This window comes from Poecilia mexicana, unplaced genomic scaffold (assembly GCF_051168715.1).
Source record: "Poecilia mexicana isolate PSO_F unplaced genomic scaffold, ASM5116871v1 scaffold_7, whole genome shotgun sequence".
Classification (NCBI taxonomy): domain Eukaryota; kingdom Metazoa; phylum Chordata; class Actinopteri; order Cyprinodontiformes; family Poeciliidae; genus Poecilia; species Poecilia mexicana.
The window spans coordinates 21,974,123-21,987,031 of record NW_028263376.1 but is presented as its reverse complement, the minus strand read 5'-3'; the positions used below and the strand labels follow the sequence as shown (position 1 = coordinate 21,987,031).

The window sequence follows — 12,909 nt, the reverse complement described above, 5'->3', positions numbered from 1 at the left end:
ATTTCACTGCAAACAATTAAACTAATACAGATTAAAATATAGACACACACGCAGTGGACTATTTTAGGTGTTGGGGTGGACTAAGACGCAGCAGATGTTGCACAAGTCTGTGTATTATGGAGTGTATTTCCTTCACAATAATATGGAAATTTGCAGTTATTCCAGTTGCTTACAGTCAATTTTTCATACTTTTGTCTTCTACTTAGCTTTCCAACTATATGCTTGGATACAGAAAATTATTGGACCTCCAGTTTTTAGCAACTACCTTTTAGATAAAAAATAAAAAAACAGACTTTTTTTTTTTTTTAAATATTTTTTTACACCTGAATTTCCTCACTGTGGAACAATAAATGCTATTTCTTCTTCTCCTTTTGGGTTAACCTGCTATGCATATATATATCAATTAATTTAACACCAGATATTCTTTGAGGATATTTTAATTCATCGAGGTGCACTCGTATTTCATGAGACATGCACAGCTCTCTCCCATCCCCCCCTCTTTCTTTCTGTTGATTCAGGAAATGCTCATCCATCTTCTATTAATCCTACTCTTTGTGATGGCAGCTTCCAGCTGTGGGAGTGGGACATTAATCTTAAAAATGAAATGGAGGGAGGCTTCTCCCTTTAGTGCATTCTGTTGTGAATAAAACAGCAAAAAAAAAAAAAAAATCTCAACATTACTTGCCAAAAACTTCATATATGGTTGAATCATGCATACAGACTAATAATTACCATCTATTATGTGAAACCCTGGTTGCTATAAGATTATAAGATGCAGATTTATAGGCTGTCTGATGAGAGCATAGCCAGCTTGGTTTGGCTTTGTGTGTGCGGGATCTTTGCTAAGCATAGGGGGGCAGTGCTTTCCCGTTAAACGATACTGCCGTTCCAATCCGGTTGTTTAATCCCTGCTTTACTCTCTTATATATCCTGTATATAGGAATTAAAAGCTCTGTTTTGAACAGATGAGTTCTGAATCTGAATATCTGAACAACAGCTCAAATGAAACGGTGACCATTTTATTTTTATGTAAACAACCAAAAACCTGTTTGTTTTTTTTCCCCCCCAGATTGTACCAAGTCCTAGTGAGTTAGGATGAAAAAAAAGAGACATTTAACTGTTTCTAAAACAACTTGAAATCAGCTCAAAAACAACTGACTGAATTTATATTGGTTGAATAATTTAGGAATTAAGTCTGAACTGATCACACTTACTGCATAAGATGATTTCTGCAATGATGTTGATGATTAAACGTCGCAAGATTGTTTCAGTTCAATCTTGCAATGTTTCAGTTCATGTTGCAGGGTTGCATTCTTAGTAGCCATTACTATAGTAGCCAATAGTCTAAGATAGTGTCTATCTATTTTTTTTAAATACACAATTGAATAAAGGATCAATAACAAAAGTGAAAGAATGAGCATTTCTGAACACACAAAACTAAATGGAAACTAGATCTCGTAATTTGCATGCGATGAACCTTTAATAAAAGCAGTTGCGCACACTGATGGTTTACTTTGGAGTGAGGAAATAGAACCACTCCAATCATTATTAACAATGATTTTTCATTCTGAATAAAATAACTAGAAATGTCATCATGTTTCCACAGCATTGGCAACAGGCACTTCAGAAAAAGGTGTAAACCCCCCCCCCCAAAATTGTTTAAATTATTATTTTTTTAAGAGTGAGACTGAACTAACGCAAGGAAAAATTAACAATTTTTCAGCTTTTCTTAAAGTTTTATACTTATGCTCCGTATCTGCTAAAAGAAGGCTTTGAACCACCCAGGAATCATTTTGTACCTGCGGTAAGAATTGATTCTTTGTTATAGCGCTGATTTTTAACCATTGGATCGTCTAATATAGGACAGGCTGCTCATTTTCCTTTAAATTGAGCCACATTTATAAGGAAGATGCATCTTGCAGAGTTGAGTGTGTGTGCGTGAGTTGAGCCAAACCCTCTTTGTCAGCGCCAAAGTGCTTGTTGGCTCTTACTTGATGTTTAATGGATTGGATAATTAAAATTTGTAGAAACAAGACATTTTGACTACTTGACCACTTCTTTACTTAACAAACTGGGTCCACAGTGATGTGTGGGACAACAGAACACGGCCACAACAGGCTGGCACCTTCTCCTCATGCTGGTCATCAGCTCAGTCACACACTCTTGTGGGATGACATCACATTGTTGGGCCAGTATTTGTTGCATGTCAGTCTCCATGTCATGAGCAGCACAACAGTTGCTGATCCTACAAATATCCAGCAGGGCGGAGGTCAGGCCTGCAGGGACGTCATTTCTACATCAGTGTTCCACAAATCTGGTCCTCCAGGCACACGGTTTTAGATGTTTTCCTGCGTCAGGCACACTTGATTTGAATTGCTGATTAACAGGTTTTCACTGAACTGCAAAGCATCTGAGTTGTGTGTGTTAAAGCAGAGAAACATCTAAAACATAAAGAACAACCCGAGGACGAGGTTTGGACACGCTGCTCTGCACTCCTAGATTCTGCAGCTAGACTCGATGAAATGAAACCCAGTCTGTTGGGGGCGAGCTTTGGTATCATGGAGGACAAAACTGGGTGCTTTAAAGTAGAGATATGGAGATACTGCTAGGTGCTTAATCTCATCTTGATATCTCCCCAGATTGGAGCTGTCAAACCTTGTTTATCCAGTGAGGGATATGCTTGTCCACTGCCTCTATCACTGTTTCTATAATTTAGGCTGTCCTGTCTGTCATCTTGGGAGAAAAAAAAAAGAAAGTCAAGAAGCTTCAGTTTCTTTTCTTGAGCTTTCTTTTGTTGGATTCTAGTTATTTTCCATCTTTATCAGTCTCAATCTGAATATAGCTCTCTGAAAAACCTTTCTGCAGAGCGTGAACATGTTTTACCTGTCCACTGCTTTGCAAGTACAGCACCAGTGGCTCCGTCTTCGTTAGAGCCACCCACATCTTGGCCCAACTCTTCCCCTTCTCCTGGACCTGGAGGTAGCCGCACAGCAGGCAGCTGTCTCCTGTCAGAGACAACTGTCTCTAAACAAAGAAACAACAAGACCTAAGGTTAACAGAAGTGTTTCAGTGTCGCAGGCACAATTTATTTAAAACGAGTTTGCGATTCAAATGTATCTGTGTAATATTGACGAGGATTTAAATGTGATGAGTAAAGGAGAGGGCAGATCCTCCAATCTTATGTAACGACAATGTAGGACACAATGGGATTTGTTCAGGGACAGGAGCTTAAGCTTCTGTGGTCCGTTTCTAAATCTCTTGTAACCTACAGCTCCCCCTTGTGGCGACAGTGTCTCTCTGCAGGGTTGTTCTTTTAAAGCTGTGGAGTCTTGTCATTTAAACACATGAAATGAATACGAGACACACAGGTGTGACTACTCCAGTAACCTCCTTCGGTAAACCGTGTAATCAGTGGCTTGTTGTAGGTATAGAGTGAACATAGAGAAGATTGCTCATCTGAAAGACACGCCAGGCAGTCAGGTAAGCCACCTGAAGCTGCCAGACTGTCATGTCAGCAGAGGCGACTGAGCCAGTCTGTAGCTGAGATCGTATTAGCATAATTACTAGCCATCATAGGGAGTTATGTACAAAGTGTACTTCAGTGCATTCTGTGAAAATAGTCGGTAGCACTTTATTTGAAGGGGGTTGAATAAGACTGACATGACACTGTTATAAACACCTGTCATGAGCATGAATAAGCCTTCATGAATATTTATGACTGTTGTCATAAAGCGTCATTCGGTAAATTATGACACTTTTAATACAAAGTTGACATTATTCAAAATGTCTTTGTTATGACAACTTGACATTAACCAAGAAATCATTACTGATATAAATTTGTTATAAAAGTATTACTGATTGCACTTTAAAAATTAGGTAACTTTATGTTTTTAAAGGTAAAGTTTAAACAGTAATGATTTCCTGGTTAATGTCAAGTTGTCATAACAAAGACATTTTGAATAATGTCAACTTTGTATTAAAAGTGTCATAATTTACCGAATGACGCTTTATGACAACAGTCATAAATATTCATGAAGGCTTATTCATGTTCATGACAGGTGTTATGTCATGTTTATGAAAGTGTCATGTCAGTCTTATTCACCCCCCTTCAAATAAAGTGTTACCAAATAGTCATCTTATGAGATCATGCCATTTTATTTTTATACCAAACTATTCCATCCTGTTACAATTATGCACTTCTGTCATTATAAGTACGCCAACTTTTAGTGCCGTTTTACCTCAGGTGCAGCTTTTCTCTTCTGTTCACCTCCACACATCATTTCAACGCTGAGGCTGGCTTCGAAACATTCGGGACACACTCGACTCGTTTTGTTGTCCAAGGTCTTTGAACATTTTGCACAGATGGGCTGCAGACAGACACGGTGAGAGGGGAAAAAAAAAAAAAGCACATTGACTGTCTAGGTTATATTTTCCACTTGTTCCAACTCTTTCATTTCCATCATTCCCTTTCTTTATCCCTCTCAACAAAATGGCGTCCTCTGCACCTACCACTCCACAGGACTTGCAGTGATGCTTGCGCTTTGTGAAATTGAAGCTCTCATGGCAGCCTCTGCATGTCTGCTTCTCCTTTTCCTTCTTCTTGGAGCTCTTCTAAATATAATAATCATAAAAAAAAACAAACAGGAAGGTGTGTTAAGGTGTTGCAACAAGATAAGAGGAAGCAACATCCGATGGCTTGCTTTGTCTTCCTCTTCATACTTCTGCTAAGACAGAGTTACAAAAAGTCGTCTCAGTCAGCTAGACAAATTTCCTTAGCAGATTCCATCAGAGTAAACAAATTCTCTACAAACTGAAAGGTTTTAAGCACATTATGAAAAAAGTGTGAAAGAAATCACCAAACCCTAGAAAATGGAAAATAATAATAGCAAAGTGGAAAATAATCCACTTTTTTTTTTTTTTTTCCATTTTCTTAAGTTCACCAGCAGGTACAAAGTGAGATTAGCTTAATTTAGTAGATAAATCAAATAAACATGAGTAATGTCTGAACAGTTAAAATGCAAGAGAATATGACAGCATCTTACCCTCTCATGAAGTCCATCTGAGTCCATAAAAGAGTTGGGACCCTGAGGACAAGTTGAAAAACTCAGTAAGGACGTCATCCTCCTGCAGTAATCTACATCTACCACTAGGTGTCAGCCTAAACCCCCTCTCAGGAATCTGGAGGAAGTGATTGGCTTGGTTCCAGCTAAGGCCAACACAAAGTGGGTCAAAGAAGATCCATAGCAGTTCAGTATAAACTTTGACTTGTGCTTTCCCTATTTGGTCATCAGCCATCTCTGGGAGAAGAGACTCGCAGACGCTACATGTGGAAATAAAGAGCCTCTTTCTGGGAGTGTTTGATTCTACCCACATCCATAGATGGAGGGCTGTTCTGGCAGACAAAGGCCAGACTATGACAAAATCGTTTGGTGGATCATTCGTCTGCCATGATTCACTGGACATCATGACCCTCGCTCTGACTTCACAATGGAGTAATAAAGAGAGGGGGCGGGGGGGGGAAGATCGACACTCACCGGAGACTCCGGCACATGGTCGTCTTCACGGGAGAAGGAGCTACTGAACGCTTTATTGAACGTTTCGCTGTTTTGTTTGTGCCGCTCGATGGTGGCCTTGATCACCTGAGAGTGAGAGGGCAGAGGAGACAAACAGGAAAAAGAATGAAAACCTGCAGCACATGGCTGGAGCATTATAAACCGTTCTGACCTTATCTTCAGATCCCGTCTGGGCTCAGAAGATAAACTCAGGCTGAATGCATGACAGTCCCACTACTGCAGCTTTCTGTTTACCTTCCACTATGTCATCAATCTTGATTAGGCTACCATATAACAATTTCCACTCCTCACTCGTCGTTGCATACCAGCAGTAAAGCCCATTGTTTAAAATTAGTCCCTTGTCAAATCAGCAGAATGCATTGCTGCCTTGTTGTAATGGGATACATAAGTAAAAAAGCATTTTATTATAGTTCAGCAAGACTCAAATACTGAAAAAATGATCTAGGAAGATTTATGCTTTTTCCGTTCCCTGATAAAATAGAGTGACCGGAGTGCCGTCTGTCCTTCAGGGACTCAGATGGCGAGCTCATGTGTGTGTGTGTGGGTGTGTTATTCTTGCCTGGATCCAATCTTCCTTCTCCTCTGCTGTCCTGTAGAGCAAAGACATTTCATATTAATGAAATATTTAGATAAAAATGTGACATTTTCTCCACACTAGAAATTCAAATTGCTGAAATGTGAAACTGTTTAAATGAAATTAAATAAGAAATTATAAAAACTAGATTATCTTCACCTTAATTTATAAGCAAGAGTACATTAGTTTGTCGTGCAAATAAGCCACATTTAGCCATGCAGGCTAATTTTTATGCACGCCTTACAGAAGAGACCAGGTTAAATATGTAGTAGGCCTTGGCTGGTAATATTTTCCTAGCATATTACCCTTTTTAGATTTTATTTGTCCTCATTTCTGTCCCTGCTGAAGAAAAAAAAAAAAAAAAAAAAAAAAATCCCTATAGCATGATGCTGCCACCACCACCATCTTTCCACTTGTTCCATCTCATCATGAAGCGGAGTCATGTATTATTTACTATGAGGATTGTTTGTTCAGGATGATGCACCGATTAGTTTTCCCACCACACAGCATTCTGCATGTGGGCCAAAAAGCTAAATTTGGATTTCATCTGACAACAGCAGGTTTCCTCTTGAAGATGGATTCTTTTGGTTTTCTTTCAACAATTCAGAAACTTGAGAAAATTACAAATACAAATGAAAATAAAAACACGTAGAAACATATTCAAAAATATTTAATTGTTTTGCTATGCTCAGAAAAAAAAAACAACAACTTGTAAGTAAAACTGCAACCATAATAGCTTAAGAAGAAAACTACCATATTTTCCATCCTTTAAATCCTACAGCAAGAGGTCTTTTAATTAGACTAATTAACCACTGATTAGTCATATGTATGGAGCACAGACGACAGCAGGGCTGTTTTCTTCCCAAACTTTTGCTCCACATTTTCAGTCAAGTTGCAGAAAGAAGACAGCAACACATTCCTGTGTTACAAGGAAAAATAACTGTCGTTTGGAAATATTTATGGCTTCCTAACTTGAAAACTAAAAGTGCACCACCCATCGCTTTTATAAAAGTAGTATAATTTGTTGAGGGACTACCCTCAGTAACTGACTGCAGGCTACATGAGCTGGCAGTCCGTCCACTCATACAGTTAATGAAAAATGTTCAAGACTCCCAGTGTTCCTCAGTAGAGCAGAACAACTAAAAGGCACTTAGCATTAAAAAATGTGTCATTAAAAATAAACAATACATAAAGGTTACAGTACAGATGTGATCGGTGTTTTGTTTTTCTGTTTTTAAATTAAATCAATTACATCATGAATACATTTTGGTTTAAACTGCACATGTGAATACTGTGAAACGGTGGGATTTTTACTCCACGTTGTCACACCATAATAATCTTATACTTGCCTATTCCCAAAACAGACATGAACTCAATTACTTGCACATCCGAATGCATACGAGTGTGGGTCATTGGTCGATTTTAATTGCCTTTACCTAGCCTGCAGCTCCAGTGAACGTTGTTTACCAATTATAACAAATGTATGAGGAACGTTCTGCTTCACATTTTCTTGGACCTGAGATATAAAAAAAAGAAGAAAAAAAAAGCAGAATAAATGTGGATTAAACGCATGACAATGCAAGCAGAAAAAAAAAATAGAACAGGATTATACCTCCATTCCTGCAATGTCAATCCTCTCTCGGACACTGAACTTCTGCCCCATCAGTCTGAGTTTAGGGACGCAGTATAGCACCATGTTGTTGAACTGAAAACGAAGAAGATGTTAAGCATTTATTGAGCAGATCTGACATTAAGAGCCGTTCTGAGTCTGCGTGACGCGTCTATAATTACGCAGTCTTCTCACCAAGTAGAGGTATCGATCTTGTGCTGTTCCATTTTTGGCTGACATCTTTTTAATATGCCCTTCTTTTATGAGTTCATTGGCAGGATTTACTATGTCCTCCTCTCCCCCGAGCCTCTCGTAGACCTCCAGCAGCTTGTTCATCTTTTCCTGAACAAAAATAAAAATAACAGAAAACAGGAGGATGAGAGGAGCAGAGACACTCTCCAGTCAGAAGACAGATGGAGCTCTAAGCTTAGCTCTCCCTCTGGTGGTGATCTGTGTCAGGTTCGTCTCTCTCTCTTTTTTTTTTTTTGTTTAGTTTCACATGAAAAGTAGGAAAGCAGAAGTTTTGTCCTCTTCATCATGGCATTTGTAAGTCGTTTGAAGGATGTGTGAGAAGCAGGTATTATGGGGAGGCAAATGAAAAGGAAAGCAGAGGACCAGTGTTGAAAACACGCGGCCATGATATCTCAGTCATGACACATCAGGCAGGAAGCAGCAACTTCCTGTCTGGGTTAACGCAATGTCGCTGACAGGGAGACAACATTAGTAAGTGTCTGATTGGGTAACCTGTTCTTGTAAAGCTAACCTAGACACCACCAGAGAGATGAAAATAATTAGCTAGTTTGTGTGCAGGAAGAATTTAAGGCCATACCATTTTCCTGATTGCTGCATTGGAGTGGTTGGCTGCAGTAGAGATCAGCTCCAGTGCCTCTGCAGTGCAAATATGAACAGTGATTAAAAAGTGTAAAACTGGCGAGCGAGATCATGTGACTGAAATTCAAACAGAGCAATATTTTTTTCCCTCTTGTCACACAGATAAACAGACATTTGTTGTTTGCAAAAGGTTAATGGTTATTTCTAATAAAACATTGTGCTTTAGAAAGGCTTCCAGCCAGCAGGGAGTAACACGACTGTGAGCACATCGGCCTGGTGTATTAATCATAACCTCACATAAACAGAAGAGACACTCAGGCTGCAGTGTGAGGCCAGAGCAACTGGAATGAATTGCTTCTCTGTAGGAGTGGACAGGGGACTCCAAACAAACAGCTATGGTTTTAGTAAATGAACACAGGGATGATTGAATTTATAAGATTAGGTTAAATACGCTACTGCATCTGTGCAAATGGGCAATATGTAAAGTTTGCTTTATTGTAACTTCTGCTATTTGTAATACATTTAGTTCTGGATACAGAAGTTTTGATAAATCGAGGTTTTTTTTTATCCTGAAGAAACATCCTGAGTGACACACATGGGAAGAAAATGGCCTGGAGGTTTAGGGATAAACATGAAAGTCTAGGATTATCTAAAGTGAAAGACGGTGAAAGATCACAGTCACAGAGAAGTGATTTTAATGTTAACATATGTAGACAGAGTGACAACCAACAAATAATTGTCTATTTCAACGCTGACACCTTCGACCTTCAGTAAAATTTACATGCGACGCTTTCAAGATCAACAAAGTAGCATAGTACAAGGGAGATAGAAAAATTAAGCAGGAGGACGACCTCTAGATTTTTCAACTTCAGTCAATTTAACAACTTTGACACAAGCAGGTTTCCAGTAGGACAATCATCTCAGACATAAAACTGGTTTAAGACAAACTAAAGTTAAGGTTCTGGAACTTCTGCAAACATCACCAATATATTTAAAAAAATATATATGGGCAATACTTTTATTAAGTAAGATGAGGACCAAGAAACCAATTAACTAAATGAGGCCTAACATTTCTGGCAGAATCTTAGTGGTTACCAAAGTGTTTGGTCCCTTTGCAACCTGTTGAGGGACGATGTCCAGATATCAATATGGGATTGACTTTGTAAAGTCCTATTTAAAAAAAATATTCAAGTACTTTATAGTATTAGTCCAGGAAAAAAAAAAGACTGTTCAAACAAATCATTAAAGGGGAAAAGGTATTAAGACAGGTTGAGTTTAGATGAACTTCAGACCACAAATATGTGTTTCTCCCTCTGAAGGATACAACTGTTTCACTGAAAATCCTCAAGTTCTGATTCACAATCCCTTAAAAGTATCAAATGTTAACATTTACTCATTAAATCTGTAATCGTTCTTTTTAAAATTTTAAAAAGGAATCCTTAAAATTTACAGACAGGTGAAGGTAAGCTCATAATTGTTTCCTTGGGTTTTCATGTTGCTTTGAACTGTTCCTTATGCAGGTTTCAGAACATTTTTGTAATCTTCCCAGACTCAAACCAATAAGTAACATCTTTTCCGAATCAGATGCATTTCTCTGCGACAGTAAAAGTTAAATAGATTATTGCAGTTTGAAACATAATACTCGACTCTGTACTCTTCCAGTAGCTCTCTACTACCGTTGTCTTTGGGTCAATCCAGCGGCTGATTTCTAAAAGTGTGTATTCCCTGTTATCGCTATACACTCGTTCTACTTAGTTTCTTAATTTGCTCGGTGTGTTTTTGTCTCGTCATCAAAGTGAATTGCTACAAGAAAACCGTAACTAGCCTGTGAGGAAGTATTTCTGCTCTTTTCTAAGCATGGGAGTATAATTATGATGTGTGCAACAATAAAACTCCGATTGGCTCCATTTTGCCATTTTCCCACCTCGCAGTGAGCGCAATTAATGAATGTTTCAGAGACATATTGTGAGTGCGACAACCCAAGCTGTTAACACGCTGGTTTTTAATTGTCATTGAACAGAAAGGAGTTCTGCACTGGTTCAAGCACTTTCATTTTATTTCACCGAACCTGTAGAACAAGTTATTTCACAGCTTTTGAAGGACGCAAGACAACAGTTTTGCTTTCAGCCGACTCACGTAATGATTTGTTCACAATTTACCCCTTGAAGCTGTAGGTACACATCATAGAGAAGAATCCTGCGTTTGGTCAGTTATTACTTTGTTACATAAACCAATCAGGCACAAGGAACCTGTCTGCGTGTTGATACAAAGTTTAAAGATTTCAAAACTGAAATCCCAGAAATTAAAAAAAAACTGAAGGGTTTCCTTTCAGTCTGTAGTTTACTAGTTGTGACTGACAGCAGTGTGTGTGTGTGTGTGTGTGTGTGTGTGTGTGTGTTAGCTTCATCATGTCTTACTTTCTGCATCTTTGCGGTCGAGAGCGTCGTCGGGCAGCTTCTTCAGGTAGTCTTTGAGCAGAAGCTCGTAGCGAGGAATCCTTTGGACCGGCTCCAGCATGTGATGCTGCAGCGTCAGGTTCCCGCACACCTCCTGTTTCTGTTGGATCAAGTGAAAATTGAGATTTCAGTTCCCTAATCTTAAAACAAAACAAAACAAACAAAAAAAAAAAAAACACAAATTTCCACACTTTTCCAAACTCACATTTGAAGTCATTGCTGATGTCTTTCCATTCTGGTATTGTGCAAATACTTACCTGTATTCTAAAGGTAAACAACCTAAACTCCTACTTATACAGAAGGTGATGCGTGATAGTCAATCACACATCTTAACACCTATTGGCTATAATGTTGCCTCTTAAATCCTAGAAAAGTATGTTCTTAGTTTTTCTCCTGACCCTACTGTCATTCATTTAAACCTTTTTTTTATGTTTATAATTTAAGCCTGGACTTCTAAAATGATCCTTATAAACAGTTCTGGAGGGTTTGTGAAGGTTTTTAGTTGAACATTTGGCACTTTTTCACTGGTTTTCAACCTGGTACATTATACGTTTTTGACAAATGAAGTACAAACAAAAGCAAAAAAGGTTGCAGGATGAAATGGATGAACCAGCGTTTCATCGTTGAACCACAGAAACAAACCTGTATGTTCTGGACAACACTCTTGAACTGAGATGACCTCTGGGTCCAGGTGTTGACAAGGTCCATGGATCGGTCAAAGTTCTTCACATATTCTCCGTACATCTTCATAAAAGGAGCCAGTTTCTGGAGGATGTCTCCAATGCGAGGGTTTGATTCCCTGGAGCAAAAACAGAGGTGTCACTGAAAAGCTTCCTTCGTCCTCCATGAACTCTGACCAGATTGCCCTTCTCTCCTGAAGAAAAACAGCCACATGTCATCATGCTAAGAATATTCGGACGGCGTGTTTACTCCTCACCATTCTCCAGTAATCCTTGTCTTGAGCTCCGGGAGCAGGAACTGATCGTGGAATAAGTAGATGGAGGAAATGTTGGAGAAGATCCCTGTAATGACGTCCTGAGGGATTGAAGCCTCGGTGAGCTTAGTGCAAAATACCTGCAGAAAAAAAACAAACAAACAAAAAAAACAAAACACACCCTGGTGAAAATCAAAATCATATTAAATAATTGAAGGTTCAGATCCGTTAACCCTAACGGGAAATGTTTCATGCTGGTTGGTTAGAAATAATCTGTTGAATTTTGAGAGATTATTCAAAATAATGCAAATTTATATTACATCTCTTTGGGTCGAAGTGGCTGTAGGAAATGGTTACTGAAATGTTGAAAAAAATGTCATTTTCACTTTGAGACATTATTCTACTGAAAGTATGTACTCAGAGTTATTTAAATATATTAAATTAGATACTTGTGTAAACAACACAATGAAATAATTTCAATTCTTCAAGTGGACCCCAACTTGGTTAACTTTGGCGACAAGCCTTTTTCAGACAGATTATGTTGACCACAACACCATTAACCCCATAACTTTTTAGGGCAAAGCCTTTACCAAAAAAACATAAACGTCACAAAAGCAGACAAAACCCATAAACTGTAAATAAATGATAGTAACGATGCATTTCATTTATAGTCGGAATTTGGCAGCTTTGACTTCCGAGTCGTCAAATTCTACTGAAACGATTTCCCGAAGCCAGACTTCCCACTCAGAAAGTCAGAGAAATTTTCTAACACCGACTTTGATATCCAATATGGCCGCTCCCGGCACCGACAGCAGCTGCTGCAGTGGAAACACGTTGGGCGACACGCTCGTCTGAAGTCAAAGTTACATTTAGCGCTTGTAAATCTAAACTGAACAAATTAAAGGTGGTGTTTGCATGCAGAAAATACAACT

General features: G+C 38.7%; 1 protein-coding gene across 2 annotated transcripts in view; it reads right to left on the bottom strand.

Moving 5' to 3' along the window:
* The window catches only part of fgd (faciogenital dysplasia), a 64,859-nt gene that overhangs the window by 1,647 nt on the left and 50,303 nt on the right, over positions 1 to 12,909 (bottom strand). Inside the window, exons 6-18 of one of the 2 annotated variants that reach the window (XM_014997141.2) lie at positions 11,981 to 12,117; positions 11,686 to 11,842; positions 11,005 to 11,143; positions 8,586 to 8,644; positions 7,952 to 8,098; positions 7,760 to 7,852; positions 7,584 to 7,663; positions 6,133 to 6,163; positions 5,535 to 5,639; positions 5,043 to 5,084; positions 4,510 to 4,611; positions 4,239 to 4,367; positions 2,884 to 3,024 (exon numbers count right to left, since the gene is read on the bottom strand). In XM_014997141.2, coding sequence (XP_014852627.2) covers positions 2,884 to 3,024; positions 4,239 to 4,367; positions 4,510 to 4,611; positions 5,043 to 5,084; positions 5,535 to 5,639; positions 6,133 to 6,163; positions 7,584 to 7,663; positions 7,760 to 7,852; positions 7,952 to 8,098; positions 8,586 to 8,644; positions 11,005 to 11,143; positions 11,686 to 11,842; positions 11,981 to 12,117 — 1,362 coding nt within the window. The remainder of the gene's footprint in view (positions 1 to 2,883; positions 3,025 to 4,238; positions 4,368 to 4,509; positions 4,612 to 5,042; positions 5,085 to 5,534; positions 5,640 to 6,132; positions 6,164 to 7,583; positions 7,664 to 7,759; positions 7,853 to 7,951; positions 8,099 to 8,585; positions 8,645 to 11,004; positions 11,144 to 11,685; positions 11,843 to 11,980; positions 12,118 to 12,909) is intronic. The other variant, XM_014997142.2, reaches the window with a different exon arrangement.